Here is a 27,921-nt window from a genome sequence, read left to right as displayed (position 1 = left end):
GTCAGAGAATATGTGAATAACTCCATTTTGAGAAAAATAGAACCTTATCATCCTGATGTTTATTCAGGTAGTGTTAGAAGGTTCCGTTTATTCACATACAGTAGCAGATACATCATAAAGAGTCATAAAAGAATAAAAACTAGAAGCGATATAATATCGTAAGGCAAGTCCATCTTTTGTTGTTGTCAGTGTTTGTTTTGCCCATCTTTCCTCTCTATCTTTTAACAGGAAGAAACCAAGTACAATCATCACAGATACTCTTTTATTCCCATCATCAATAAACCAGGAGAATTATTCTATAATTATGGCAAAAAGCTGTTGAGTCAAAATTCTTTAGGCAATACAAAATACAAATACAAACCAACAGACTGCATTTGCCTTGTATGTGTGTATGTGTAAAAACCCTCTTTGCAGTTACATTTGAATTATATCAAAATGTGTGTGTACAATGTGCAAATCCTCTTAAATGTAGTGTAGAATATACTTAAAATACACATGAATGCTCTGCAGTTACTCTAAAAAACAAGCGCAAAAAAAACGATATCAAAAAGCTGTAACCTTTGCTGTTTGAAATATAGAGTTGCAGGTTACTGTACGTCCCTTCGTTATGAGTGACGTAACGACAGCTAAACCTCAAAATCATTATTGTAAGATTGCAGTGAATGGGTACTTACTCAATAACATCTGTTCACTTTTAATCAATAAAGTCACGGACTTCCCGTGCTGTCCCGGTGTGTGCCCGGACTTGGGTCGTTCCCCCCTGTTATGCTGCGGTAAAAATGGACTGATGGTGAGGAGTTTGGGTGGCTTTGGGATGTTGCGAAAATGTAGAGAGAAAGAGAGTAAGGCTTCTTGTGTATTTGTAGGGTTTTTTTCTACGAGCTAAATGGATGATTGGTGAGATTGGTCATGGAAGCCAGCCGGTTTAGTAATCTGCACATGCTCCTCCCGAACTTTGTCAATAAAACATCATTTCTGTGCAGTTATCCAGTCAGCAGAGGACAAGTAGAGTGTACACCAGCAGCTTTGCAGGACAGGACAGGACACTTTTTTCAAATTTTCCATTTAACCAGTAGAGCAAGAGAGATGTAGAAACTATGACTTCACATGTTTGTTGACACACTATGACAAACCCTCATATCCATTGAATCCACAGACGTCCTCTCTGCTGGCATTCGCCTGCTGGCTGAATAGAGCACCTGGCTGACATCATGGGCCGCTGTAGACTGTTTCATTTCAGCTCCTGAGAGAGAGCTCTGCGCCGCCAAACTCCCTATCTTCAGCTGGTTCTCCAGTAGGACTAATCCCTGGTACTGCTGCATGTCATGTTTGACTGTAGTATGCTGGGTGGTGTCCATGTTCTTCTTATCCACGACCACCATGTTCTCTTGCACATCCTGGACTGGGCTGGCCGTCACCAGCAGAGCGGGATGAGGATCTACAAAGTAAAGCGGGTTGGTGGAGGTGTAGTACAAGGCAGGCTGTTGGACGAACATGGGTGGGTTTTGTACCATTACTTTCTCATGGATGTACGCTCCTGTCAGAGATGCGCGGCTGACCTGCTCCACGCCTGAAGCCTGAAGGATGATGGAGGCGCTGGAGGTGTTTTCGGTTTCTTGAGAGTGCACACCGCTTACCTTTTCGAATGTGTTGACATTTCTGTGTGGGACAGATGGCACCGCTTTAGTGGTCACTGGGCTGGACACGTTAATATCAGTCTCAATGGTGGAACCTGAGCAGATCTCAGCCAAAGTCTTGAACTTCAGGCCAAGGTCATCCAGAAAGTTAAGGTTGTCTTCATTCATGAAACTGCAGATGTCCTCCAGTGATCCCATGCAAGATTCCTGATCCTCGTAGTCGTAGACCAACAGCTGGTCTCCGGTATCATCCTCCTTAGCCACACATCTTGCCCTCTGCCATAACACAAAGGACGTTAAAACATTTATAAACCTTTGCAAACAATGATGCATTCAAAATTCTAGCTGCAAATACCAAACAAACAGACTTTTAAATGTGCATTTTGTGTGTATCTACAAGTTTGGAAGCATCCTGCATGACTAAAACTACAACTTCATGAACTTAAAGCGTCATAAAACCCCTGAACACATTATTGGGATGCTAACAGATATATGCTGATTGTACATTACTGAAAACATTACAAGCCCTCATACACTTGATCAAAGTGTAAATTGGTTGTTTTTGCGTTTTGTTCTTTAGGTTTGAAAAGTGCAGTCGGACAAACGTCACAAATGTGTGGTAGCAGGGTTTTTTTGGAGTGGTGATTGGCTCTGGGACTGTGGCGTACTGATCTACGTCATCTGCTTCTCTGTCATGGAGATGGTGGTCTAGTGGGTTAAACCACTGAACTGGTAAATCAAAGGTTGCTGGTTCAATCCCAGCAGTCACCACCAGTGTGTCCTTGAGCAAGACACTTTACTCCATGTTGCTCCAGGGGGATTGTCCCTGTAATAAGTGCACTGTAAGTCGCTTTGGATAAAAGCGTCTGCCAAATGACTAAATGTAAATGTAAATTAAACTACATTTGTTAAGTTCAATCAGTGCATATCAATATACACTATATACAATATACACTACCAGATAAATGCGGTATCATTTAGCTTTAGAACATATCACTTCAGTCTTTGTTGTTGTTCATTAAGAGACCGATCTGTATAGGGATGAACCAGAAGGGATTTGTTTCCTTGTAGCGGCAACTAGAAAAAACAACTTGCTTTCATAACCACAGGCTCAACTCTTCAGCACAATGGTAGCCATACGAATTTACACATACCAGAAGCCCATATACATTTCAAAATAATACATTAAACACTTACAGATCTCCCTCTATATTAATATTGCGTATAAACACATGAAACAACACCCAATTTTAACATTTGTTATAACCTTTAACAGTCAGAACCAAAGCATGCTGGGAACATTAAATCATTCCGTAAATGTGTCTATATAAATATGAATGCACATACACACAGATATAGGGACTATGTGCAAGTTATACTAAATAAAGGATCAAACGTTGTTTTCGTTTTCACTTCTAAATATATTTGTATGTTTATTGCTGTATATCGAAATGTATAAGTACTAGATTCCAATATTTGGAAATTTATGAGCCTCTATAATATTTCGCATTATATTTTGTAGTATATTGGAGATGGTCCTCACTGCAGAACACAAGATCCGGGGGCAAGGTTGTATCCAGATCCAACTCCTCACACTTTATATACAGTTGAAAGAAAAAGTATGTGAACCCTTCGGGCTTACTTGGATTTCTTCGTAAATTGGTCATAAAATGTGTTCTGATCTTCATCTAAGTCACAACAATAGAGAAACACAGTCTGCTTAAACTAATACCGCACAAACATTATACGTTTTCATGTTTTTATTGAACACAACATGTAAACATTCATAGTGCAGGGTGGAAAAAGTATGTGAACCTTTGGGTTTAATAACTGGTTGACCCTCCTTTGGCAGCAATAACCTCAACCAAACGTTTCCTATAGTTGCAGATCAGACCTGCACAACGGTCAGGAGAAATTTTGGACCATTCCTCTTTACAAAAGTGTTTCAGTTCAGCAATATTCTTGGGATGTCTGGTGTGAATCGCTCTCTTGAGGTCATGCCACAGCATCTCAATCGGGTTGAGGTCAGGACTCTGACTGGGCCACTCCAGAAGGCGTATTTTCTTCTGTTGAAGCCATTCTGTTGTTGATTTACTTCTATGCTTTGGGTCGTTGTCCTGTTGCATCGTCCATCCTCTGTTAAGCTTCAGTTGGCGGACAGATGGTCTTAAGTTTTCCTGCAAAATGTCTTGATAAACTTTGGAATTAATTTTCGATGACAGTAATCCGTCCAGGGCCTGAGGCAGCAAAGCAGCCCCAAACCATGATGCCCCCTCCACCATATTTCACAGTTGGGATGAGGTTTTGATGTTGGTGTGCTGTGCCTTTTGTTCTCCACACATAGCGTTGTGTGTTCTTTCCAAACAACTCAATTTTGGTTTCATCTGTCCACAGAATGTTTTGCCAGTAGTGCTGTGGAACATCCAGGTGCTCTTTTGCAAACTTCAAACGTGCTGCAATGTTTTTTTTGGACAGCAGTGGCTTCCTCCGTGGTGTCGTCCCATGAAGTCCATTCTTGTTTAATGTTTTCCTTATTGTAGATTTGTCAACAAAAATTTTAGCATGTGCCAGAGATTTCTGTAAGTGTTTAGCTGACACTCTAGGATTCTTCTTCACCTCATTGAGCAGTCTGTGCTGTGTTCACATACTTTTTCTTTCAACTGTAGGTATTCACAATTTGGAGAGTAAGTTGCTACCTGTGGTTGCTAACGTTTGCACTTACAATGTAAATCTTCATTTGATTGATAATGTAGAGGAAATACATTCATAGTTAAGTGTACGTCTGTAAGTAATGATCACAGTTAAACATATGTTAACCTCAACCCAAACCCTCACACTAAACCTAAATCAAAAAAAAAATTCCATCTAAAGAATAACTTTAGTTACAACTCAATGCTGAAATGATAGAGCCACATCACGGGTATGGTGTGTGTTGTGGACAAACTGTTGCAAAACTCTGTTGACCAATCGAATGCAGTGGGAGGAGACTGGACCTGGATTCAACCACGTCCGCTGGATCTGCCGTTCTGCAGTGAGGACATACTTGAATAATCCCATATATGTTTTATCAGGGTCTGGGCTAAACTCGGCAGGAAAATGGATCTCTTGGGCCAGAGTTGAAAACAACTATTTAGCTCGCTAACTGATGATTTTCAAAGACCACTGTGCGTTTGGCTCGGACCAACTAACAACTTCTAACTAACACATTCAATTTCCGTGTCTGTTTGATGTTGGTGTTTGTATCTTATGAGAGCGGAGGTGAGAAGAACTACATCAGTCATGTACAGTTTCAGTCTTGCAATTCACCAGCATCAGTGAAATTGAACAGAATTTAAGATCATTTGTAACCAAAGTTAAAGCATCTGTCTTCCCCCACTAAATTGAGCCTTCTTTAAGATTTTAGAGCTGCCTCAACAAAACACATCATACAATTGTTTTTCAAATCATACAAATATTCCAAGTTTACCGAGGTCAAACGATTGAATTTCATAAGGAAGAGCAATTAAAGTGAGCACCATCCACAATAAACCTTCAGATGCAGAACTTCTGGCAGAAATACACGTTTAAAATGACCCCCAGATGAAATGATACCTCAGCCGTGATGGCGTTTGAATGAGATCTGACTGCATGCATTGCATTCAGGGATATTTTTGTGTAAAGTCAATCTTACGGGTTTAATTTTCATCCTTAAGACATCAGTGGTGTTCGTGATAAGACGATTATACAAACGACATTTGGGGCTTTTTAATTTGGAGAACGGTCCCCTTTTTTTCCAGTAGTTTTGAAAACGAATTGAAAATAGTCTCAAATCTTCTAGTTTGTACCAAAGAGGAAATCAGTCCATACACTAGCTTGAGCTGTATAAAAGTGATACTCACATTAGAATAGTAGCTGGCCAAGAAAGCTTCAGACAGAGCAAGCCCTTCATAGATGTTGTGCTCTTTGAAACTGGCAATCATATGTTCATCTCTTCTGCGATTGTACATTTGCTCCGCATCAAACTGATGTGTGTGGTGATGATACACATTACCACGCCGGTCATATTGATGGAAGGAGGACCAGTCCAATCTTTCAGCATCCACAGCATCACTAATCTTCTCCTGTCTTCCCCCTACAACTTCCACAGTATTGCTCTTGTGTTCATCAATTGTTTTTGACATTTCCAGGAGAGCCATTACCTGTGAGCGCATTTCATTAAAATCAGCTTTTCACACATTTGCGTGCTGTATGCAAGGTCTAAAATGAACACTCAGCAAGTGCTTAAAGGAAGTCAGTGACTGTCTTTAAATTGAGGTTGTGGTCTGTAATGTTTTTGTGCTATACTGAATGATCAGTAGAGCTGCTTTTACTTTGTAAAAAGTGTGCAACAGACATAAATATGAATTCATGGGAACACATACCTTGTCGTCTCCCTGTCCTTCAGTGTTGTACACAATAAGGTGCTCTTTAGCATCAAACGGGAAATTCGCCGCAGCTGCTGCGCCACCGCAGATGCAGAAAAGCAGCAGAAGAGGAAACACTGCAAACACAATCAATGTGATTATCAGCGATATTATCAGCCAAACAACAAAGACCAGCTATTCAACCGCATTTTGGCCAAACACTTCAGTTAAAATGAAATGCGGTGGCATAACATTGTGATGTGGCAAAACACGTCAGCATGTCATCTATTGGGACATAATTCAACTTAAAAAAAATACCAGTTAGGTCTAAAATATTTTCACTCTTATGCTTATACCTATTGTGACTACATTTACTTTTTCATGTCAAATACATTGTGTCTTTATCATTATTATCATCTCGCTAAAATTAGGAAGAGTTCCGGGGTTTCTGATGAGTTCTTTACAGTCGGTCTGACAGCTATAATGAAAGCGTTACCGAGATCAGAGCAACAGTTAAGGATTTTCGAGTTATTCCCTAACTTGGACTTTTGTAAGCACTTATACTTGGCGATGGGACCACATGTTGACAAAGCAATGACCAGACAGTGTCACATTTACACCGACATGCAGCTACTTCAGAAGCGCCTGTGGAAACGTTTAATGTGTCTTTACTCCAGGGACAGGCTTTTCTGGTTCTGGAGAGGACGACGACTTTCCAAGGACCAGAAGAGCCCATCCCTGCTTTACACAGAACATCACTTACAGAGGAGGAGCAGCAGTCCCAGCAGCATTAGAAGAACACCAGGTGCTCCAAATCTGGAGTCCGGTCGTCTTGGCAGGCAAACTTTAGAAGCGTCACATGCACAAACGTTCACCTGAAGCACCTGCTGATCGCCACAGAACTTGCCCTGCTGGTCCCGCACCACCACAGGCAGACGGTACACACCGGGCCAGAGTCTCGCATGAGATCTGAATATTGCTGTAGTGTCTGAGAAAAAGAAGCCGTTTAACATCATCAAGCACAAGATATCAACTCTAGCATGCATGAATGAACGTGCTTTGGTACTGCTAATACCTTTAATAGCTAACAAAATATTTCATGGACTGATCAATGTTTATACAGTTGTAGTGTTGCAGTGTCCATGAATCGTTACACACATGGGTTAACCTGTGGTACGAATAGTCTCTGCATAACTGGGATACCAGAAGATATTTTCGTATGGAAAACATTACACCAGGTGTTACCAGAAATCAAACTGCAGTATTAAATACTGTTTCATTACCGTTGAAACGCTGGACACTCCACGACTCCGACGAGGTCACTTTGAAATCAAAGGGTTCTGCATTGGGGTAATGATCTCCGTCCACAGCTGTGACGTGAACTACATGCTCTCCATAGCAGAGTGTTTGAGAAGGCCTGCTCAGGATGGGACAGTGGTCATTAAAGTCCTCCACCTGAATGGCAATCGTACCTGTGGCGGTTTTAGCTGGGAAATCTGAAACAAGAGTGTGGACCGTTGATAATTATTTCCGCAATGTTCAACAAATCAAATCTTTTCACAAACTTGAGATTTTATGGCTGGACCAACCCTTTCCATAATGTAATGTAAACATTCAAACAACTGTTATTAACTAAAATGATGGCTGACTGCTTTGAAATGTGAGATATGCATTTTTTAATGTTGTTGAAACATATCTATGTGTCAGGAGCGTGTGTACAGAACCACCCTTGAATGAAACAAATCCACCCATTCATTTATCTTAAATCCCCAATAAACCTCAACAGTCCTCTTGATGGAGCTGTTGGGATTCTTTCAGTAAACTGACGTCACATTGATTAAGCCCCGCCCATGACTGCTGATAGTCTCTGCTGTCTCCACCCCCTACCGGGTGGTACACTGTCAGGCAGTGTTCCTCATTCACTTTATGTGTTCATTCTCTTCAGCTTCGTTGTTACTGGAAGCATAGGCTCACACATTCCTGCACTTTCTGCCGGAAAGGGGGCGGAGACCATGAGCTCATTTGCATTTAAAGAGACACACACCAAAACAGTGTGTTTTTCCTCAATGGAAAATGGATGATTAGGGCACAGTGTAATACAAGATCTGTGGTGTATTTTGAGCTGAAACTTTACAGACACACACTCCTAAGATTTATATTACATTTTGTAAAATGGCTTGATTTAGGGCCCTTGAAGGTCCATTCACATTAACCACATTGAAGCAAGTGGCTGACGAACTGAGCTTTCACATCAATAGCAAAATAATTTATCGTCAACAACTCCTGTATGATAGGTGCTGCTGACGGACAATAAGTTTGCTGTTATATCAGTAAAAGAAGACGGTGAAGACCCCCAAAGTTATTATCGTCATGTGACCCGTATTGCTCTTTGACGTTTGACATATTAACAACAGCGACAAAAATATTGTATGCAGGCATAAAGGGTGGGAATCGTTTAGTCTCTTACGATTAGATTCAGAATCCATTCTCGATGTACTAATTTACATATTTGTAACAGCACCTCATCACAACTGTGTGCCAAAAAAAGTCATTTCGGTTTTCTATTTCGGTTGTCAGGTTGTGAACAAGTATAAAATAATAATTAAACATGGCTCATTAATACTAAATTTCAACCATCAGTAACTTCCACGAATGCAATGAATACATTGTCTGATAAAACCATTATACACCTACATTAAGGTACAGTGGTTTGGGCAGTGTTACTGTATTTGTCTTATGCAGCGCGCCCAGTACCTCCGTCTGCTTAAAGAGTAAGTAGCATTTGATTTTTAAGTCCATACTTTGGTTTGTGGAGTGTCCAACAACAAGTTTATGTTCATAGAAGGTGTAAAAACACTATTGTGTCTTAATAATTGGTAATTATTCTTACCTTACTTGTTGACTGACTCTTATTCGTTCCACGATTCATCCGTCTAATCTACTCATATCCGCTAGCCCAGTGTCATGTTATAAATCAGATGGTGTAGTCTGCTGTGATTGGTCAAACGCGTTTGTAACAAGCAAGGCGGGCGAGAGCAAGTGATGATAATGAGTGTCAGCTGTGCGTCGCACGGGTATCACATCTCTTTGGAGGAGATCGGAAGCATACAAGGACGAGCGACCGGAGAGAGGACCAGGCATGGATTTTATGTTATATGTTTGAGTGGCCGGCAGTCGACCGTGTGAGAGCTGCTGGCATTTTAATTTCGTTTTGTGGTGTGTTTATTTTTTTATTAAAAGTTGTTGAACGTTCACCAGTTCCCGCCTCGTTCTTCCCATTCCTTGAATATCTTACAGTGTTGTCATCATGTGTCATAAATAGAACGCCTACCATCATTACTGGATTAGGGTTTACAGGTTATATATTATATACAGTGTATAGATGGAGATGGCAGGGATTTCAATTTACGAGTTTGAGCCCGAGTCTGTCGAAGAAAAATCCAAAGAGGATTGTAGATAATAGATAGACGATAATAGATTGAACACTTAAATTAGCCGGGTTCATAGCTAGATAAATAAACTGTAATACCCCAGAAATAATGGTACATGTTGCTAAACACAGATATAAGGTAGTCTTTTAACGTACCCTGCAGGGAACTTGCCAAGATTATTTAAGCATCTTCTGGTGAAATGACGCACACACAGTAGAACCCTGGGGTTATACTCCTTTGGTGTCATTTGAAAATGAATTGTAACCATTGTTTCCTCAGACGATCTTCCTTTGGTAGTTTAAATTAGATGCACTTAGTTTCACAATGTAGAACACAGGTTATAGACGGCACACGCATCACGAACAAGCGACAGTGTTTTGGAGGAGGAGAGTGAAGTTTTCGCGGCAGTTCCAGCAAAACGTAGGCGGGGACGCATGTCTAGTGACGTAGATACGTGGCGGTTAGAGACGCGTCTCTTTTGCGTGATTCAGAGTCGACTCCCTTTTTTACAAGCCAATAACTTTGTTATTTAATTACCTTAGGACTTACAACTTGGCAGACTGCTTATTTCAAACACAGCAACATAACACACTGGATGAGATGTAATTTTCATGATCTAATGCTACTTACTCTTTAACAAACCGTCGTATTTACAGAAACATGTTCATGTTCTTTGGTCTAAACAGTCAGTAAAAGGTTTTGGAGAACTCTACTTGAACTAATTTATTGACAAGTGAATTAAATGCGCTGCTTTGTCTCATAGCATAGAGAAGAGATTGAGAACTACCCTCCCAAAATATACTTTATCTTGCAGTTTTGTCCAGACATTTTTGATTTGCATACGTGGATGATTCTGAATCGATCCACAAATGTGAAAAAATCTAATCTAATTAAACATTTATTTCGCTTTCCATGTCCAGTGCGAAAGGGCCAATTTAGATACATTTTAAAGAATAATGTCATTGTTTGAGCCTTAATATCAACTCATTTTTTTTGGTAAAAAATATAGCTTTTTTTCATGAATCTGTGAATATCGACAGAAGCCACTGGTTCACATACCTTTGGTGATGCAGATTATCTTGGCGTAGTAAGTGCCATTGATCAGAAACTTGGATTCATAATCTGGTATTTTATTAAGCCGTATATCAGCCGTCTTCTCATCAATAAGCAGCCAGTTGCCAATGTCGTATATTTTCGCATACCTTAAAAATAAAAGGAATAGTTTGACTTTCTAGAGGAGAATGTAATTGCTCAGATGTTGCTCTTTCATAGCTCAGGAGATCTGAAGGAGTTCTCAGATGTGTTTTAGCTAAGAATCAATTTGGTCTAACATATATTTCTGCTAAAACGGTTTAGGAGACATAAATCAGAAACAAATGAGAAGAATTGTAGATTGATGTAGATTGTAGAGCTCAAATCATCCGAATTGGATAAATTTAATGAGAAATGTTTGAGTTGATGTCTTCAATAATATTGAGTCTCCATTGCAGACTTACATTTACATTTATGCATTTGGCAGATACTTTTCTCCAAAATGACTTACATTCCATTATCCTATACACTTGTTTCTTTTCTAAGTATGTGCAATCCCCTCTCATATCTTGGCGTTGTCAGCGCCATACTCTTACCACAGAGCTATAGATGACACATTTGTGACATTTCTGACTCTGGGAAATTACGTGTGAGTGTCCATTTACACTCCGTTTTTCCTCATCGAAGTCTAGCAAAACAACAGAGACGTTTAATAAAACATTTGTTATATTACTTTTCAATGGGAATGAACTCTCACCTTACATTAGTAGCAGTTAACAGCGTGTCACTGTCGATGGCCACATAGTTGGTGATGATTTTTCTGATGTCAATGTGGGTAATGTCTTCAGACAGTGTGATGACTTTGATAGCAGGTTTGAAGCGTGGCCCTTCAGACTGGTTGACCACATTGACTTTAATGCGGTACGTTTTGGTCTGTGTTATGACCACTGATGAGTGATACGCTGCCTTATTGGAGATGGACACCAGCAGGTTAACTTCCTTCAGCTCTTCATAGTCCAGTTCCTTTCAGAGCGAACAAATTAAATGAAGGATCGTAGCACACTTGCTGTTCTTTACATTTAAGGACTTGTGTGTTCACCAGAGTATTTGGTTTTCTGGGGCCAGCATATATTTAAATAGTGCGTAATAGGACTGCTACATCACAAGAACATTGAACTTATTGAAAGGCATACATATGGGAGTCTCCACCCATACATATATGTATAAAGGAAGATGGAATGCCCATTCATTCAGCTTTTGTTCTTTAGAACCGTGCGAGGCATATGTTTATGCCAACATGCAACTTCATTCTGTTCAAGTTTATTTTTTATAAGCAGTGGACTCTTCACCTTTTTAGTGTGCAACGTTCCCAAGGCCATTTTGGCAGTAGACCAGACGTCTTAGAGAGTTATATCCATTCATCCACAGCGTGCATTGTCTTCAGACATCTCTCGCTGCCGTGAAAGATTTTGACGGGGATGATACCTGCATTGCAATTTTGGGTACCAGCTACAGAAGCAGCGATCAAAGATCTGGCATGTACTCACCACGAGAATATGCCTGTGAAAGTGCTGATGTCACGGCTGCCGCTGTAGTGCAGCCGTTCAGTTCAGTGAGTGGCGAGGATGATTGGGGATTCCCGTGGATGTCAATCTAGACCCGCGGACCATTCATGCCGCACTACACTCACTCAAACATCCTGATAGGCGGTACGGGACCATTCCATAGAGGGCTCATGCAGACAATGCGTGACAAGGAAGAGGTTAATGTTATGGCATCAAAAGGCAATTTGTTGGTATCAGACTTGGAAGAATCCCTAGAGCTCCTTTCTTTGGGCAGTCAAGCACGTGGTTGAAGCTTTGCTTGCCCAGGCACCGGGTTGCAGGTATGCTTCACATAGTATTGGGGTATATAATATATGTATTGGGTACTTACAGAGCTATACTATGCACCATAGTATGCATATATGACCACAGTCTGCAATTGGGTCACTTTCTTGATATGCTCATTATGTTGGGGGGGGGCGTTCTGTGGCCCATTTTGGATCTCCGTACCCTGAACGAGGCACTTCTCATTATTTAATTCAGCTTCATTCAGGATTTTCATTAAGGGGACTTGGATAAGGTTCATGTTGTGGCATTATTTGGTAACAGATGCGGAAGACACTCTAGTGATCCCTTCTTTTTTGCAGTCAAGCCCTTGTCAAGACTTATGCAGAGATGTTTTAGCTTGCCCAGGCATCGGGTTGCAGTGCAGTGTACAATGCTTTGCCATCTGCTGCAGTGACCAGGAGACACCTCCCAGGTTCCTGAGCACAAAAGCTGAATGTATGGGCAAACCCTCTTACTTTATTCCCATATGTATGGGGCGGAGACATGCGAATCCCAGTCGCCAAGTTCATTGGCCTTTTGAAATTACGATCAGAGCTGATAGGTTCTCAAGTTCAAACTCCATTCTATCTCCAAATAATGTCTTGTTCCCTCCATCAGGGAACAGAGGTTACAGACATAACTGAGTAACTCCATGACTACTTTTTTACAGTTTGTAAGGTAAAATGTGAAATAGATATCCTTAAGAATATATATTGTTTTGTCATTGGTATTGTATTATGTTTACCCTAACAGAACTGTCATGTCTAACCAAAGATATTTGATGTTTCATTTCTCGCCACAGCTGCCTTCTGTTTGCTTACTGGGTGTTTACAGACCAAACCAAAGGTGTTGATCAGGTTTCTGACTTTTACCCAGGTCAAGGCGTATACATCACCTCACCGAAATTATTTTAACTATTACTGATACACATAAGTGTACTGGTTAAGAGTTCAACATACCTTATTAAGGATGAGAATGCCTTCATTGGTGTGGTTGAGAGTGCTTATTGAGAAATAACCGGCTTCATCTCCGGACATAATGCTGAAGACAGCCAACCAGTTGTCAGTATGAATGAGATCAGCATCAATGGCCTGAATTCTGACAACTTCCACATGCTTTGTGTTTTCTTCCACACTGCACTCATACTGAAAACAAAGCGATCGATAAGGCATAGTGAGAAAATAGGATTACTTATTTGATCTGTTCGAATGCTTTCATGTAAGCAATGAATAAGACCCAGTGCGTTTAGTTAGATGAGTGATACGGTTGATGTTTAGGGTTAGTTACAACTCAAAAACCTCTTACAACGCTTTTCTCCAAAGTGGGAATGTTGTCATTCTCGTCAAGAATGTTGATTACAACTTCTCCCATTCCTGAGTTTCCGTTTGAAGCTCCATTCATATCTGTCCCTTTCACAGTCAATGTGTATTTGTCGTGTATCTGCGATGGGAAAAGCGCAAACATCAGTCTCCTCTTCAAGAAACATTACCAGCATTATTATTAGGGTTCTATACTTTATACACTTTTCTAAATACAATACATTTTATTTTATTTAACGTATATATTGTACTTACATTTATTAAAAACAGTGTTTACCGCATGCATATTGTGAAGTTATGAGTTGACAGTATCAGGTTGACAGTCAAACGTAGTTGGTGGTGGTTTTACACCCATTAAATATTTCACCATAGGAGGCGCAGTGCTTACAATTACTTTATTTGCTTCCCTACACTGTTCACTGAACAAAAACTCATAAAATTGACCAATAATGTAATTTGACCAATAACATGATCATGCTAACTGACTAAATGTCTCCTACATTTTCTTTTCTCAGAAAGTAGTGATGTGCAGTAAGTACACCCCTTCGTCCATTTCTTGAAAAGGTTTAAATATGATGTATTTGTCATCAATTTCATTATCTTCTTCACTTGTAGTACTACTGTGCCTCCCATGAAGATTCTGACACACCCAGAGCTTACTAGCACTACAAACAGAACTATAAACTTACTAAACTGTTAATAAAGTCCTTGAAATAAATGAAAATATAATTCTCACACCTCAGCAGAGCAGAGTTTCCATCTACTGATGTAGCAAAAAGAGAAAATGGGTCTTTTAAAAAGATTAAAATGAACTCTTGAATGGAATCTACACGTTAAACACTTAAAGCAGAATCTATGAGAATTGTCGATAAACAATTCAACAGAGAAAACAAACAATATTGTTTCACATTCAGTATGACAATGTTTGTGAGTGCGTGCGTACCTCTCTGTCGAGAGTTTTGTGCATGACGTGTATCCCTCCAGACTCTCGATCAATGTAGAACATTTTAGCAGGACTCTGTTCAACGATGCTGTAGGCGATTTTTGAATTTAATGTTCCTTTCTCATCTTCATCAGTTGCTGTGATGCTCATCACAAACGTATCTTTACAATGACAGAAGTGCAGAGATGGAGATACACAACCGTGAGTGGGACATGTGTATTTCTTGTTTACAGAATGAAGAGTAATACAGCAGTAGAATGAGATCGGCTATAGTCAAGGCCCTTAAAGTTCCCCTAAAAATGAAAACACATTTTATTGCTATTTGTTATTGTTAGTTGAATAAAATTATATTTCTTCATATATTTAAAGGGGTCATATGACAAGGCTTAACAAATATTATGGTGTATAATAGTGGTGGGCGATACTGTAAAATTTGGTATCGATCCGATACCAAGTGAAAGCAGGGCCAGTATTGCCGATATCAACGTCTCCGGTGTTGTGGGTCAACACTTAACAACGGTGCCACTGAGGAATGGAGAACCCAAAGAGAGACGCACACACAGACGCTTGAATAAAAACACGAAGCTTAAATAATGTCCCAGAAGACAACGTAATCCACAAGGCTCAGTAAGGTAGGGTAACAAAAACAACTCCGAAGAGTCCAAGCAAATAAAAGTTCTCTTTAAGAATCCTAACAAAAAATGCTGGTAATCCACAAGGTAAAAAAGAAACAGGAAAAAAGGGAAACTAAAACAACTGCAAAGAGTAGATCCAAAAATAATAATGTTCTAATAGAACTCCAAAAACCAACAGCGGACGAGGCACACAAAAACTCACCACTCGAGACTGGGGGGGAAAGACTACAAAACATTAAAGATTGAGCAATGAGACAGGGAACAGGGAACAACTTAAATACACAGGGGACATATGAGGAACAGGTGAAAACAATGACACTAGGGAAACACCACACAAGGAGACAGTGACATCCAGTGGCTTGAGACCGAAACAACAGTCCTAAATCCTGACAAATAGAATACAAGCATTAACTTTGCACCAAATTATGACTGGGAAATAGTAACAATAACAGATTAACAGGACAGAAAAACGATATACAACAAAACAATTTCTCCCTATCCTACTACTACTTCTCTAGATTTAAAAAAAGTCTACAAAATTATTACTAAAGATCAAAGCTTTTAAAACTGCTTTTCCGTTGTTCACGTGATGAGGACTACAAAACACAGCAGGGCAGGGAGGAGCAACGTGTGTAAAACTAGGTGTATGGGAGATAAATAGTTCTTCTTTATTATAAAATTATTAACAACATTAGTAAATAAATAAAATCTGTAGTAAAAACACATTAGTATCGATGTTTTTATGTAAGGATCGATCCTTTTCGATACAACCTCAGCATCGGAGGTTGCAGTAAAATGCATAAAAGTGAAAAGAGTCAGAGATACTTACAACCTTATAGCAGCCATCATATTTCCAATCAGATCACTTTGTCATAAACAGTTATTTTCTGCTTCTTTATGCATATGTTATAAAATATGGTCTATACACATTTGTTTTTGGCATTTCTATAACAGGCATTAGGATGAATATTGCCAGTACCTCTTGCGGACATCTCATGAACCGCTCCACTTGTCCGAGTAGTAAACACCGGAGCACAGTCATTCTGATCAAGCACCACGATCCTCAGATCAATATCTTTCTCAGCATTGCTGCCGTTCAAAAACTTGGCCACTCCTCGAAGCTGGAATAGAGGAAAGGCATCAAACATTTCACATTCTTCATTATTGCTGTCCTTCCCACAAAAACACCATTCCATTTTCTTTTAAGGTTTATTTCCTCTTGCACTAATCCCCCCTCATGATCAATTTCCTGTATACACTCAGTCACCACTTCATTGAGTACGCCTCCCTAAAATTGCCTGATGTTTCTTTGTCCCAAGAACAACACGACAACATCACACAGTTGCCGCAGATGTGTCATCTCAGCATAGAGGATGTGAATGTCCCGTTCCACCACATCACAAGGTGGATTGAGATCTGGGGATTCATTCACGGAGACTGCACTCGTTCCTTGAATGACGTGTGATGACGTGTGCTCCATTGCATGTCTATTTAAAGATGGATATGCTGTGGTCTGGGGAGACACACCCGATCCTCAGGTTGCCGTGAAGCACTTCTCCACAGTGTGAATATTTATTAACAAAAAGTGGATAAAAACCAGTGTTTCAACAGAGGGGAGCTCCCTTAAGGCCTGAAATATTGAGATAAAATAAAGATTTTTTACGACTAGACTACTAAAAGCAACAAACTATATTTTGTTAAATAAATAAAGCATCATTGTTTGTCATTTTTTCAATTTCATAAATAAGGGAACATTAAAGATTTTGCGTTGCTCAGAAACGTTGCGCTCCTTTCGCTCTCGTTCAAATGAATTCCAAAATTGTATCTTATTCTGCACTTTTTCATATACAGACACGCTCAAATTTGTTGGTACCCTCCACAACAAAAGAGAATGCACAACTTTCTCAGAAATAACTTGAAACTGATAAAAGTAATTTGCAACCACCATTGTTTACAAGGATTGTGGCTTGTCAATATGAATTTTAGCAAGTTCCAGCCCCCCAAACTTTACCTTTATAAATGTTTGCAGAGCTGTTAGGAGAGGTGGAGGAATAGCTGCTATATTTAAAGATCTCTTTGACTGCAAGCAAGTTTTACTTGGTGACTACCTGTCCTTTGAATACTTGAGTGTTGCTTTAAAAGGTGCACCACTCATTCTGTTTACAATTATTTACAGACCTCCCAAATACTCCTCAGTCTTTATTGATGATTTTTCAGAACTGATATCAGCTATTTCCTCAGAATTTGACTGCTTTGTTATTTCTGGAGATTTTAATATTCATGTAGACAAGACAGAAAACAACACTGCAAATGAACTTTTAAATGTTTTATAACTCTTTTGATCTGATCCAGCATGTGCACGGTCCCACACACAATCGTGGACACACTCTGGATCTGCTCATTAGCAAAGGTCTAAACATTTCATCCACTATTATTAGAGATGTGGCACTGTCTGATCATTTCTGTATTTTCTTTGATATATGAATCAGTCCTGCCACTGAAGATAGACCCGTCTCTATAAAAAAGAGATTCATAAATGAGAACACCAGTGAGCTGTTTATGAATGCTATGTTTTTGTCAGCAAATATATCTGCAGACACTATGGATGTTCTCCTCGATAGCTTTAATGCATAAGTAAAAAATGCTATCGATGCCATTGCTCCAGTAAAGGTCAAGGGGACTCATGCCCTCGACCTCCCGAGCATAGCCCTGCAGAGGCCGATGGCACTGACCCAGTACACGGCCACCGGCTGGTTGGGAGCCTGTCCATGGTGGTGCGATAGTACGGGGGGAACAAAAATACTTTAATTATACAAACCAAAACCCACGATAGGGGAAAAGCAAGGACACAACTAATATTAAAACTTGAAAAAACAACACTTCCCACAATGGGGCAAAACCAAAAAACCAAACTTACTAAAAAGAACACGACAAGACTACAAACAATAACACGACTGGGATCTAAGAGTAAATAAGTATCAGCGGTATAGCACAAGACAGAGTAGGGTACAAACACACACAAGGGTAAGTACAAGTACAACGAACAAACACAGGACAATAGACACAAGGATATTTTATAGGGAGACAGACAAAGGATAATTAACAAGGGAGCAGGTGTAGGGGATGAAACACTGATGGAAAGTTAACGAGGAAACGAGATGGCGGGAACAGACGCGGACCGGAGAGAGAGTATGGAAGACCAAAAGGGTCATTCTCTCTCTCCACATAAAACCTAAGGCTTCGCCATGAATCTGTCACAAGAACAAGAATAGACATGACATGATGAGGCAGACTAATGACAAAACCTAGAAAAAAGACCAATCTAGACAAAACCTTACTTTCTAACTGAAGGTTGTCTTCATTCAGCTGACCAAATTCTTAAACTCAAATGGCTACCTGGGGCCCGTTTCAGAAAGGAGGTTTAGTGAAAACTCTGAGTATATTAACCCTGAGAAGAGGGAAACTCTGGGTTTTCAGTTTCAGAATGTGAGGTTTGTCAAACCCGATAATGCGGGGTAATTCAAGCCCGTTTCTAAAGGAGAGGTAACTTTTACTCAGAGTCAGTAACCATAGTAACTTACTCTGTGAACCTAAACTGGTCAGGAGCGGATTTTCTTTGGTAAACCCAGTGTTTATTTCGACATCCTCCCCCTTTTAAAGCACTAGTGGTGTGCCTCATTCATTAAAACAGTTATTCATGACACACATTATGATCACACAGAGACCATCTCAGTGACAATGTCATATGTGCTTTAACAGAGGATTCATGAAGAGGCTGCATTAATTCATTGGGATGTTCTTTGAGTTCAGGAGAGCAATTTAGAACTCGAGTGGAATTTTGTCATTTCCCTGTGCATTTATATTAAAACTACCGTTTTTCTTTACAGTGATTTAGATATATCAAAATAAGGGCTGGGAATTTAAGGCGTTAATTAGATTAATTAATCCCAGGAAAAAATAATGTGTTAATATTTCTAACGCAATTAACGGCACCGCCCTTCTACAGATCTGTACACTTTTTAGGATTGCAGCCACCTAGTAACAAATCGATAAAGATGCAAAACGAAAAGGACGTAGAACTGCCTGGCTTGCTGAATGGCCATTTTAAGTACAAAAGAGATCCCAATTGAGCCATTGACAAAAGTCATTTGCGTTATCTGTGGCAAGGAATTTGCCTATCATCGAAGCAGTTCTAGCTTGAAATACCACCTAAACTCGAAGCATGTTTTAGCGAGCTTGGTGGTCACCTCACCCCCGGCTGCAACAGTCAGCAAGTCATCCACTGTAACCTAATTCATAGGTTTGTTCAGTCAGTGATAAGAAATTTCAGGACCTTTAACCTGAGATATAGGCTTGTAATTCAATAATAAATGGTAAAAAATCTGTTTCTTGTAGGTCTGTATGTATGTGTGATTAATTAGATTAATTAATCGCCATACCATGTAATTAATTAGATTAAGAAATGTAATCGCTTGACAGCACTAATCAAAATACATTTCATCCATTCTTAAATCAATAACATCAACCACCTTACATGTATTACATCAGAGCATAATTTTCGATGGACGATGAGAATTTACTTAATAAAGTGCACGAATAAAGAATTTAATAAATACCGACATACATGCAGAAATTAAGCAAAAAAGTATAATGTTGATTATTTTGGTGTCGTTGCCATGGTGAATCGTAATATCGAAGCTCCATTGATGATGTCTTTTTATAGTTGTGGTGGAAGGGCTTAACCCAGAGTAGACCTACCCAGAGTAAATTGAACTAACTCAAATCAGCTGTTCTGAAACCAAAAACTAAAAGTTTCAAATTTCCAAGTAAACCAACTATGAGTTCAAGGTTTAACCTAGACTATGTTGAACCTCCTTACTGAAACGGGACCTAGGACATTTATCAGTCTCACATTTTTAAAACTTTAAACTTGTATTGCTGTTTTATTGTTTGCTGTTAGATACGTCTTATTTGTCTTTGTCAATCATTTTATTTAAAGCACTTTGAATTGCCATTGTGTAGAAGTGTGATATATAAATCAACTTGCTTTGCCTATTCTATGACAGTACACATGATACAAAAGCTTTTAATTTCATCACTCTTCATAATGAATGAAGCAAAATTTAAATCAGCTGGAAGGTTACCAACAAATTTGAGCACGTCTGTACATGATCAACATTATCAGAAGATAAACCGAGTTTGGAACAGTCAAACTGTAACTGGCATGCTATTGGCAGCTCTTTCATGCTTTAAGTCAGTGATTTATGGGAATTTGTCTGATAAGGCTCAAGCAAGCCCATTGTACGTCATTTACATTGGATTTAGGGATGCTCATATTGACCGTTTAAGTAAAAAAATTGACCGAATAATACTATCAGTTAAACAATTTAAAATGTTTTTTTATTTTAAGTTAAATAATATTTTTGAAATAATTATAATAATTTAATAATGCGTTTTTAAACAGCTATTGCATGATACATGTTTTTAGTTTTAATATGCTAAACATGTGTTAACTTGCATGCAGACAAGCGTGCAGACGCATGTCACCAGGTGTAAATGCCCCCGAAACATTTTCGAGACATATTAAAATGTAGCTTTCCTGTAGCTCAGTGGTAAGAGCATTGCATCAACAACGCAAGGTTGTGGGTTCTTTCTCAGGGGATAGCACATTCTTATGCATAAAGGTATAAGACATTGCAATGTAAGTCGCTTTGGATAAAAGCGTCTGCCAAATGCATAAATGAAAATGTAAAATCCAATTACGCTTGACGAAACTTCGTCACTTGATGAAACTGTACAATTGTAATTCATCTGATTGCTGAGGCCACATTTGACAGGGCTGTACAGTTAAATCAAAGTTATGCCTTTGTGTCACTGGCAGCCTTGCTCAAGTTCTTTGTTTTAAATGTAGACATGCGACAATCGTGCTCACAATGCGCTGTGACATTCTTTGTCTTCCCGGCGTGTCTAAGTTACACTGCAGCTAAATGAAGTTCAGCAAAGCTAATAGCGGAATTACTGCAAGGGAATTTCAGTGCTAGCCATCAATTTATTCAATTTATCATAAACTTATTAAAAATTCTATGGGAAATTAACAGTGAAATTCAATAGTTTTTACAAAGAGTCCACAAACACTACCACTTACAGACACCACTGTCACTTTATTTCTGTTGTACGTCTACAAAAGTTTTTATTGAGAGTTAACCCAAGTTTACATGTTGATGTGTATTGTTGAGTCACCATAATGGTTTGCTTTAGTTGGGATCTTGACTCTTTGCATTTTGTTTTAAGACTTACCTTAGTTTTAATAACTAAGTTTTGAAACAGTAATATGTGGAAAAGCTGGCTAAACTGTTTTCATCTAGTTTTTTAGAGTTAAAGCACTGATTTAATGTGATTCTTTTCACTCTCCTTTATGTAACTGTATGAAATTAAATTATGTTTTTAAGGCCTTAAAGAATATAAAGCACATGGACTAGCAGACATCAAGAATAAACCTGTTTGTCTCAACAATGGTGACAACCAAAAAACCTAGGATAAACACAATGCATTCTGGGTACCATCAAAGTACAAAACTCATCCATGAATCCCAGCATGCATTGCGGCATAAAGATTTTCATTTGTTGGTCACCACTGTTGAGATTCATACACTGATCCTTGATGCCTGAGTCGACATCAAAAAAATCTTTATATTTTTTGTTGCAGAAAATGTAGTTCACCCGTGTATGTTCAAGTTACACTATTTTGACATAAACCAAATTAACAACAGCATAGAAGAATAAAAAGTCTGTAAATGATAAAAAAAGCCTTTACTCACTTTCTTTTGATGTTATTTGCTATGACCTATATGTTTTATGGAGCACTGTCATAGCAGTCAAAAGAAATGCTGTTTAACAAATGAAGGATGATTGAGCCCAACTGAAGCAAACACTGATCACAATACTGGTGACTTTAAACAACAATAAAACATCAAGTCATGGATGTTATGCTGAAGTCCCTGTGAAGCAGAAGTGGTGATCGTCTTCAGTATTCTGACATGTTTCCAAGATGAATAGTGGGTGTGGCTCATGTTTTCCGCAGTGAATTTATTGGACGAATTAAAACAGGATGTTCCTGTATTTTTACGGTAGTTTACTGGCAACCACAGCTGTCGGTATTTTTCAGTAAAAACTACCGATGTTTTATTTTCTCTTGTCTTTTCTGACATTAAATGTTTTGTGGGTCACCACTATGCTGAAAAGTGGAGAGAGTGTTTAAGTCAAGGTCAAGCAATACGGTGCTGATGCTATGCTGCATGTTGCTTTGTTTAAAAGTGACTTTGATGTTTATTAATAATGAATTGCAAATAAATAAAATAAGTCAATGTAATGTTTTCACTTTTATGCATCGGGTCCATGTTTTCATTTTATATAAAGAAATGCTCTTAATATAAAAGACCCAAATGTATTAAGTCCATACACAGTTTAAAGTTTTTGCACTGCAGTTTTAAACTACAAAGCTGTTTACGTGCTTTTCCTGTATTTTTTACGGAATTTTCCTGGCAACCACAGCTGCCCGTATTTTCCGCAAACACTATGGAACCCTTTTTACAGTGCCTGCATGATGATAACCGTGCTCTGTTAAAAGTAGTGGTGGGCATAGATAAATTTTTTTAATCTAGATTAATCTAGATTAAAATGGCTCATTTGAATTCTGCCGAAGGCATTCAGAATATGTGTGCTACCCAAATAATGACTAAAAGTAAGTCTTTGAGAACGGGTTTCTCAAGCCAGGTGGCGCATTAGACCAGGGGCTCATCTCCTGTTTCCAAAATGCATCACAAACTGCTTGAGAAAGCTGTTCTACTATGATAATTGGTGATGAAAATTAAATTATGTTCAATAAGATGAACTTGTGTTTACTTCCGCATTAGCTAAGTGATGATTTGCGTTTAGGTGGTACTTGAGACTGGAAGAGCTCCTACAGTACATTTACATTTAGTCATTTAGCAGACGCTTTTATCCAAAGCGACTTACAAAGAGTCAGGGAGCAACGAGCGATATGTCATACAGGAGCCATAATACATTAGATCTCAATACAAAGTTACTGGTTTCAACTAAAGCTAGACCACTACCTGTTGAGAGAAAGTTTTTTTTTTAAACCAATTCCGCATTGCACAATGTGCAAACAACATTAGTCTTGTCGATGTTTCTATTGGGAAGCTTCTTAAAAATTAATATTCCCTGAAGCAAACCCGGCGGCTTCATAGCTGTATCCATGTTAGCACGTCACGTTTGATGCGGTCATTTCACAGTAACAGTATGTTGTGTTCAGACCAAACCCGAATGGCGTGTCAAGCGCGAGTGATTTATATGTTAATGCAAAGAGCCAATAGACCTACTTGCTGCGCGAATGAAGCCCTGGTTATGACATGATGAGGCGGCTTCTGCTTCCGCGAATGACGCGAATCACGCGAGTTGAAAAATCTCGTTCTCGCCCCGTACAGTGCAGTTAAGCTGGTATACATCCGCGCTAAAATATCAAGGTGAAAGTAATCATAGCTTGCGTAGTATAGACCCAGCTCCCAACCCAACTTTGAGAATAGATTAACGGCGACATTTTTTAAGAGGCTCACTGCGTTACCGGCGTTAACGCCGTTAACGGCCCACCACTAGTTAAAAGATATCAATTTCCAAAGTTCTGTTTTTATCTTGTTGGACCTTAAGTTCTTCACACTAACCCGATATCATAGATTAGTCAGAGGAGGACTGACAGCAATGCTGTAAATGTTTATAGCAGGGCGTAACAGATGCTCACGTGGTAGCTGGGAATTTTCTCTCTGTCTAACACACCGCTGATCTTCACCAAGCCGTTTTCATGCCCCACCGAGAACAATCCCAAGGGGTGTTGATCAGCACCGGGTCCAGTCAGAGAGTACCTTATAGTGGTCCTGGTCTCCTCATCTGAGCGGATCTGAAAACATTCATTATAAAAGGAACATCTCATTCCACAAACATTTCGATTATTTTCCTATCACAGTCCTTAACTGCAGAATGAGGCCATGTCCTATATCGAGATTTTATTTGAATTCATTTCAAAGATAAAGGAAGCAATGGGTGATTTTCAGTGTGGTGGATACAGTACAATGAGATCAAGCTATCTTCACAAACACACACTCTTTCTTAAGGCTTAAATACACTGCAAGACTTTTGCTCAGATGCTTGAAAAAAGTCTGACTCTTTGCAAGTCTGCAGATTTGATCAAGCCGAGTGTACACTGATGGTCGGAAGACCGTATGTCTACGCACACGTCACGAGTGAGTAAAAAGTGTACGGAAGCAGTGATACATGACACGATTGTAACACCCTACTGATTTCCCAAGCAATCTCAGGAAGTTCCGTGCCAAAAACATGGAGCCAGAAAAAGAGATTGCTTTCTTTGAGGCAGCAAAGGCTTGCGAAAGAATAAAAATGAAGAGAAAAAACGGATGAACGGAGAATGTTCGTTTAATGTTCGGATAACGAACGTTGGTTCTCGGTTAGAGAAATTAAATGAAATGAGACATACGACAGCAAAATGCGCACTGTGTACACCCACCTTTACTGTGTTTCTATCTGAAACTTTCAAAGTCTGCAAGTGTATGATGTCTAGTTTGAAAAAAAAATCTGTCCTGATTTTAAAAGTCTTGTGATGTATTCCAGCCATTACACCTGTCACATAAAGCACTAGCGTAGCCACGAATAATAGATGCACTAAAATGCATCTGTTATCAAAATAGGAAACCCAACTACACCTGCTTACATACTTCAGCGTTTAATCATGGCATCAACAAAAGCTGTTTAGCCCATTTATTTTCATGCTTCTGTTCTATCATCTCAACATCATTTTGGATACAATGGCACAGCTCTCATCACTGCAGATAGAAGGCCAGCACAAGTGAAGAGTTGTGAAGATCTTACTTTGGCAATGTATTCCAAATTTGTGTAATCGATATTCTCTGTCAGTTTTCGGGGTGGAACAATCCATTCTCTCTTCTGTCGTATTTTCGGCTGTAGTCCTGCAGATGGCCGAGCCTCCAATACCTCCACAAACAAAAAGACACGTGTGTAATGATGACAACTGAGTTCTAAGGTGACATTGACAACTGATAACATTGCAGAATAGGCAAAATAGAGGAATCATGAAAACTGAAGATAAGTGCTGGCCTGAATAAACTTGTTTTACACAACTGATGTGTACTAGGCCTACATATGAATAGTTTGCTTCCAAACTGAGATATATCTCTTTTTAAAATGTTCTTAAATCATGCTTTTTATTATGTTATGATGTTTTTATTCTGTTTTTTGTGTAAGTTAGCAATATTTTTTAGTTTTTATGGCTTAAATCAAAACAAAACAACTGGAGTTTGATTGATATTAGTTGGAATGCAAAATAAAAAAACAGATTTATTTCATTTTAGAACCAAACTCACCAGTCCACAACTAGGGTGACCACCCGTCCTGCGTAGCGCGTGCGCGCACAGCGTTTGAAGCCCAATTCATGCGTCCCGCAAATTGAAACCGTGTCACGCTTAATCAAAGCTTGCTCAAAAAAAAGTTGGTCGCTCTATATCCTCGAGCCCCAGACAGCCAAACGAACATTACTTGACAGTTCAGCACGCTACTGTTGCCACACCCACCCATCAGTTGAACTGCTGACTAGGTTGTTCCGTTGTTGTCATGACAGCGCGCGCACTGAGCCAGGGGCGATTCTAGGTTTTCAGTATTAGGGGGGCTCAGCCTCCAATGAGGATATATATATAGAGAGAGAAAGCCACACTCTAATCACCACATATTGTATACGTTACTAAAATAAATAATTAAGAAAGAATATGCAGAAAAGCATAAATACAAGTTATTGTTATTCAAATGAATATCACATTAATCGGTCAATGTGCAACATTTATATTTCAAAGTGACAACAACAGTCACAAATCCATAAAATAAAGTGTCACAATCAACTGCTGAATCATTATTTAGTAAGAATAACTTAATATGTTTCCCTGCCATTCATTCTGATGAGCACTAGCGCTGTCACTCTCATGACTGTGTGTTCATCTATTACCTCCACAATATGTTTTCAATTAATGATAAAAATACTGAAGCGTCTGAAAACGACATAGAGCTTCTGTACACTTTTATTTCCTCTGAACTCAGAACAATGAATAACACTGCCGCACCAGCTGATCTACAGTAACTCTTATCTCCCCTAAAAAGGCCCTAGCAACGCACTGGTCTGAGCCATTAATTAAAAAGAGAAGGTGTGGGTAAAAGAAAGACTGGGGAAATTAAATAGCTAAAGTAAATCGTTAGTGGAAGTGCATTTTGTCAATTCATTGAATGTTCAAAATATTGTGAATCTTTATTTTAAAAAAATATACATTGGCTGGCCTATTCATGAGCAAACATCAGCAATTACACATGTTTAGGGGAAAAGGGCATTATTAATATACCATGTAAGGTGGTATGTGCTAGAAATGGGTAAACCACCATCTGTGAGTCTGTCTGGGGGGTGGGGGCACCGCCGCGCCAGCCAGTGTCCCACATTGTCCGTCAGAAACATACCCCTTGTCCCCCCTTGGGCTTATTAGCAGGTGGTCACCTTATCCACAACACACAATAATATCTGAATTTAGCAAGCAAACAAGTTGAAAAGTTGATTCTTAATACTGTGCAATGTTAACTGGACTTAATTTAAAAAGCTGATGTTCAAAGGTATGCCGATTGTTCTTTTTTGTTTACTAAAGGTCAAATATCTGTGAAATAGCTTATTCAGGGCAACACTAGCAGATTTGAATATTGACATAATCATTAGGACATTTCCTGTAAGTCCAGTACAAACTGATCTGACCCCACTGAGCACTACTTCATATCTTCATCCAGTGAGGAATTTCTAGTGAACCTCACGAGCCCCTCCCTGACTATCACACATATGTGTGTGTGTGTGTGTGTGTGTGTGTGTGTGTGTGAATGACCACCATTGCTCACACACGAACACTGGAAGTTACGCACGTACTGTAACATTTCAGAAAACTGTGCCGATTAACACGATGAACTCTTTTTGCTCTAAAACACACACCACACGTCATAAATTAACTTTTATCCACAAACAAACACGAGCGCGCGCTGCTAAAGTAGAGTATTCTTTTTAAAAATGTACATGTTAAGCCTTGAAACGCAGCGTTGACATGTTATTGGTGAGAGTGGTTGTGTTGTTTTACTCACCGCTAAGAACAGTAGCATTGATATAACTTTGATGTTAGCCATTGTTTTCTTGTGCTGACGGACGCCGCTCCGTTACTCGCGCACTGAGGAAAGTTGTGCGCTTCAGCGCGCTCGGGCGGAGCCAATTCTCTCAACAATGCGCCCTATGCTGAGCGTCCCATCCGACGCGACGCGACGTGACGTGACGCGACCACAAACGAGCGCGTTCATCAAAGTCTTCCATTGCTTCGGTGATGAGTTTGAAGTAATAATACAGCGGATCTTTATTTCTCCAGAGTTGGCAAGTTTCCATTCAGACAACAATCGACGGAAACGCAATGCGGGGTTGCGTTTGTGTTCTCTTTGAAATATTTCATGTACGTTCAACGGTTGTCATGGTTAACACGCACAGCCGTAAAAACAGAACTCGATATTTCACAACAGTTCCTT

The 27,921-nt window shown here is 39.3% G+C and overlaps 1 protein-coding gene across 2 annotated transcripts; it reads right to left on the bottom strand.

The window, feature by feature from the left end:
• Positions 1–40: 40 nt before the first annotated feature.
• On the bottom strand, positions 41–27,888 carry dsg2l (desmoglein 2 like). 2 transcript variants are annotated; one of them, XM_056743185.1, is made up of 15 exons: positions 27,493–27,888; positions 25,189–25,311; positions 24,047–24,202; positions 16,230–16,371; positions 14,616–14,776; positions 13,659–13,793; positions 13,313–13,498; positions 11,240–11,505; positions 10,510–10,652; positions 7,303–7,515; positions 6,783–7,007; positions 6,038–6,156; positions 5,516–5,815; positions 1,512–1,913; positions 1,263–1,438 (listed from the first exon to the last, which is right to left on the bottom strand). In XM_056743185.1, the coding sequence occupies exons 1-15, from the start codon at positions 27,532–27,534 to the stop codon at positions 1,415–1,417; spliced, it is 2,637 nt and encodes an 878-aa protein (XP_056599163.1). In that variant the 5' UTR covers positions 27,535–27,888; the 3' UTR covers positions 1,263–1,414. The 2 variants fall into 2 exon arrangements, with proteins under 2 accessions (XP_056599162.1, XP_056599163.1); XM_056743184.1 differs by having other exon boundaries at positions 41–1,913; positions 27,493–27,879.
• Positions 27,889–27,921: the final 33 nt, after the last annotated feature.

This window comes from Triplophysa dalaica, chromosome 3 (assembly GCF_015846415.1).
Source record: "Triplophysa dalaica isolate WHDGS20190420 chromosome 3, ASM1584641v1, whole genome shotgun sequence".
NCBI classification, from domain to species: domain Eukaryota; kingdom Metazoa; phylum Chordata; class Actinopteri; order Cypriniformes; family Nemacheilidae; genus Triplophysa; species Triplophysa dalaica.
The sequence above is the reverse complement of the archived record's forward strand: the minus strand, read 5'-3'. Positions and strand labels throughout refer to the sequence as shown.

What these genes read in the sequence shown, in the direction of transcription:
- dsg2l (XM_056743184.1), bottom strand. Translation starts at nt 27,534, where the DNA reads ATGGCTAACATCAAAGTTATATCAATGCTACTGTTCTTAGCG. An exon ending in TCATGAGATGTCCGCAAGAG is followed by an intron (nt 14,777 to 16,229) that starts GTACTGGCAATA and finishes GTCATTGTAAAG; the next exon opens with ATACGTTTGTGATGAGCATC. An exon ending in GGGACTGCTGCTCCTCCTCT is followed by an intron (nt 6,157 to 6,782) that starts GTAAGTGATGTT and finishes TTGTGTTTGCAG; the next exon opens with TGTTTCCTCTTCTGCTGCTT.